The 4,888-nt window shown below is 32.8% G+C and overlaps 1 protein-coding gene across 1 annotated transcript; it reads left to right on the plus strand.

The window, feature by feature from the left end:
* The first annotated feature begins 793 nt into the window (after positions 1 to 793).
* On the plus strand, positions 794 to 1,886 carry LOC107133787 (putative olfactory receptor 2B3). Its single transcript, XM_015475979.2, has one exon. It carries the CDS (start codon positions 846 to 848, stop codon positions 1,785 to 1,787), a length of 942 nt encoding a protein of 313 aa, XP_015331465.1. The 5' UTR covers positions 794 to 845; the 3' UTR covers positions 1,788 to 1,886.
* Positions 1,887 to 4,888: the final 3,002 nt, after the last annotated feature.

Here is a 4,888-nt window from a genome sequence, read left to right on the forward strand (position 1 = left end):
AATAGCAATAAAATGTAAATCATAAATATTTTTAAGGGTTTTGGTGAGAATTAGAAAGGTTGTACTTTAGATACTAAGGAGTGTCAGTCACATATCAATCAAACAATTACTTTATTATAAGTTTTACTATTTTCATCAAGGGTATTTGTGAATAGAGAGAGGATACCCATGATCATTACAATAAATCACAAGTAGTCTATAAATTTTTACTATAAATCAAAGAATCCCATGATTGTTCTTTTTGGGAATAGATATGCACAGAAGAAAAATACAACTCAAAAAAATCACATAAAGATCTTAGTAAAACAAGCAGAATTTCTTTATATCAATTATACATTTAGATAAGACTCATAATTTCTAAGTTACTCAATATTTTTTGACTTGGATTAAAAGCAGCATGTATTACTCAAATGTTGTATTATGAAGTAAGAAGGTATGATTTAAAATGTACTAAGTATACCCAATCTCATATACACATATTATTATGTTCTTATGCCATTTAAATGTAATAATTTACTTTAAAAATAATTGAAGGTCTGAGAATTTAATCCAGTAGAAAACCATACACTTAGAATTTATGAGGCCTTGAGGTTCTGGATTCAGTCTCCAGCACAGGGTGCAGTTAGGGGTGGGGGAAGTCAAACACAACTATTAAAAACAGAAGAACCATGATTTTTAGTTTTAAAATAACAATATTCTTCACAAAGTCTTCATTAATTAATTATAGATTATATTTGGCATGAAGTCAATTGTTATAACTCAATTCAGATCCAGTGAGTAATCAATAATATGTATTTACTGCTTTATTCTTATTTTTTTTAGGAACAAAAAATAAGTGAGTCATCATGAATTGGGCAAATGGCAGTTCCTCAAAAGGGTTTATACTACTTGGCTTCTCAGATAGTCCCTGGCTACAAATGCCTCTCTTTGTGGTTTTGTTAATATCATACACATTAACAATCTTTGGCAATGTGTCCATCATGGTTGTGTGCATTATGGATCCCAAACTTCACACACCCATGTATTTCTTTCTCACTAATCTCTCTATCTTAGATCTCTGTTATACCACAAGCACAGTCCCACATATGTTAGCAAATATTTGTCTCAACAAAACAACCATCAGCTACAGTGGCTGTGTGGCCCAGCTCATCATTTTCCTGCCCCTGGGGGGCACAGAATGTCTCCTCTTGGCTGTTATGTCCTTTGACAGATTTGTGGCAATCTGCAGACCACTTCACTATGTAGTCATCATGAACCGCTGGTTCTGCTTAAGGATGGCTGCCTTCTCGTGGCTCACTGGATTCAGCCACTCAGTGTTGCAGTCTTCCCTGACACTGAACATGCCACGCTGTGGTCATTGGGAAGTGGACCACTTCTTCTGTTACGTTCCTGCCCTTCTCAAGTTGTCATGTGCTGACACAAAGCCTATAGAGGCTGAGCTCTTTTTCTGCAGTGTATTAATTCTGCTAATTCCAGTGACATTGATCCTTATCTCCTATGGCTTCATAGCTCAAGGAGTGCTGAAAATCAGGTCTTCAGAAGGAAGGCAGAAAGCTTTTGGAACATGTGGGTCCCACATGGTTGTGGTGTCCCTCTTTTTTGGAACAGCCATCTATATGTATCTACAACCACCTTCATCCACCTCAAAGGACTGTGGAAAGATGGTTTCTCTCTTCTATGGGATCATCACCCCCATGTTGAACCCCCTCATCTACAGCCTTAGAAATAAAGATATGAAGGAGGCATTCAAGAGGGTGATGTCAAGAATCTTTCTTATTAAAAATTAAAAAGTACTTCAAGGTGATGAGAATCTTCTAAGTTTTCCCTTGACCTTGAAGATAGTAATAATGTTTCAAATGATGTTCCCTCTTTTAAGGCTTTCATGATTTCACTGAATTCTACCAAACAAAAGTCTTCCTTTGTTACGAAAACAATATATGCGAACTAAGTTAAAAACTTCTTTGCCTTCTAGAAGTCCCCCAAGGGCACTGTCTTCCTTTAAGCCAAATCAGTCTAATTTCTTCCTATCAATGTTGGAGTAGTCAGGAGAGTTGGATATTTTACCATTCACCTGCATATTATTTGTTCTAGAATAATCTTTGTTTATCCCTTAAGACAGTTTCCATATCTCTGTGATTAAATAACCAGGCAATTCAAACCAAAAATTCTTTAATTCAGAACCTAAGTTCTTTATGACTTTACATCCTCACATCTCTTTATAAAATCCATAATATGTATGTACCCTTCCAAAATTGTCCTTAACCTGTACTTCGACTCTAATCTAGGTGGCTTTAAATGATGTGTATTTAATCTGAAATTTTAGTTGCATTTTATTTGCAGTTCTATTTTCAATCCATCCCCCTTAATCCCCATGAATAACATTTCTCCTTTTTCTACTTCTGTCAAATTCCCCATTTGTGTTCAGTTCTCACTCAGACATATGGAATCTCTCCTAAATTATAAAGTTAATTACATATAGATTGGTAAATGACAATGTTTCTTCCTCATAGTGATCTGAATTAATTCATTTATGGATAGTCATTCAATAAACATTTATTGTTCATGATGTAGTAGACGACCACAGAAAAAAAGCAATCACTGAAGAAATGCTCTACTTCTTGAGGGAAATCATCCTGAAACTGAAACACTTAAATAGTTATTTGAAGTTAATAATACAAGAACATAGGCGAAGCCGCATTTTAGGCCACAGAGAAAGGATTGCAAGACAAATCATTTCAGAAATTACAATGGTTAAAAACATAAAGTTCAAAAACCATATAAGACATAGACATGTTAACCAAAAAGATTAGATTTTATTCACTAAGCAAAGCAATATAACCAAAACACAGAATGTACCATCAGGAGTAGAAAAGCAAAGAAAAAGACATAGCTCACACATAGTTCTTTTGTTTAAGAAAGGTAATATTTCAAATAAGTGTAAAAAGGAGACTGTAAGCATAAAATTTTTTAAATGTTGGTTTTCTCACAAAAGCATTAAGAAATACAAAATTATAAAAACAGTTTTATCTGTGGCACAAGTATCTTTTTAAAATTTCCAAACATAAAATAACTATTGCTGTCTCTTGTTGAATATATGGAAAACATTTCTAACTTAACACATCTCAAAGCTAAACACTTCTTCTCCATTACCACAAAAGCCTCATCTTAAGTTCACTATTTTAATAAATGAATTTATCTTTTGTTTATAAATACAAATTGGAAACCATGAGCCATATCAATCTTTTCTCTTCTGAACCTTCCATCTCTCCCTAATTTTGCATATTCACATTTCTAGTACCATCATCCTTTACCTGGGTCTTTATTCACTCCCTCCAACTCCCTGTCAATGGAGTTTATAAATTGTTTGGGGGTTTTTTGTTGTTGTTTATTTGTGCATTTGTAATAATCCTGAGAATATTTTTATATTCTTCAAAACAATTTAAATTTCTACAAATTAAATTTTACCATACAGTTATAAAGTGTATTTAACCATTTTTATATTGTTGAATATTTTTTACTTCTTATGTTTGCTATTATAAATAATATTGCAAAGAAATTCAACCTATGGATATGGGTTAGGATGTCAGCTTGTAATTTTAGAACTGGTATTACTGATTTAAATTATATGTTTTTTAGAGTTAACATACATTGCCAATTCATACTACAAAAAAAAAATAGTACCCTTTAACATTCTTAGAATCACTATACGGAGTAAATGGGAATGCTTCCTTCATGACCTTTTGTAAACTCTGGGATCTATCATCTTTGAGACATTTGCCAATTTTAGAAGCAGAAATACTATTAGCATCCTATTTTTTATTTCCTTGAGTACTTTGAAAATAACAGTTTTTATACATAGAATAAATTATAGGAGTTCATAAATATTTTATTTCCTCTCCCCTTCTAGGGAGATGGTAGGATTCCACTTACCTGCCTTATTTGAAAGCAACCCAGCTGTTTAATTTGCTTTATCAATAAAAGGTATGATAAAAATGATGTGAGCCATTTTTTGATGATGCCATGCTCTCTTTTCTCTACCATCAAAACAATGTTCAAGGTAGAGTTCTGAATCAGCCTGAAGTAGTTTGAGAACAATGTGGAGTAGAACTCCAGCCCTTGATAGACAAATAGCATGAGTGAGAAAAAAATACCTATTACTCACAGTCACTGAAAATTCAGAGGTTTTAATTAGCCAATTATAATATAGGTTATACTTACACTAACTGATTATAGAAACTGGTCCTGGTAGTAGGGTTTTAATTTCAAGAACAAAAATAAATTAGGAGGCACTGCACAGGATCAGGTGTCAGACAGTGAGGAATTCAATATTAAAAAATTGAAACCATAGTGACAGGGTAGAAATGCTTGATACACTATCATCTTTAATAGCTTATATGTTAAATAATGAACCCAATTGTAATGACTCAAGACAAAGAGGTTGGAAAACACTTGTATTTGTTATTTTTGGGATACATTTTTACAGGACTTTAAAAAAAGTCCATGTATTCAACTCAAAATAAAATAACTCATTATAGTCTAGATTTTCAGATGCTAGAGGAGTGAAAAAAAATAAATATTTTCTCAATTTCATATAACACATTAAATTGTGAACATTCTTTGAGCAACAAAAGGTAATTAAAATATAACCCCTAACCCAGGTACTATGGCATAAACCTGTAATTCCAGCTATTCACAAAGCTGATGCAGGGGTATTTCAAGTTTGAGGACAATTTGGACAATTTAGCAAGAACTTGTCTCAAAATAAAAAACAACAATGGCTTAGATATAGCTCAGTGATAAAGTGCCCATTTATGTGTGTACATACACCTACATACATAAATATCTCTCTCTCTCTCTCTCCATATATATGTGTATAATTATATATATT

Source organism: Marmota marmota, unplaced genomic scaffold, assembly GCF_001458135.2.
Source record: "Marmota marmota marmota unplaced genomic scaffold, marMar, whole genome shotgun sequence".
Lineage (NCBI taxonomy): Eukaryota > Metazoa > Chordata > Mammalia > Rodentia > Sciuridae > Marmota > Marmota marmota.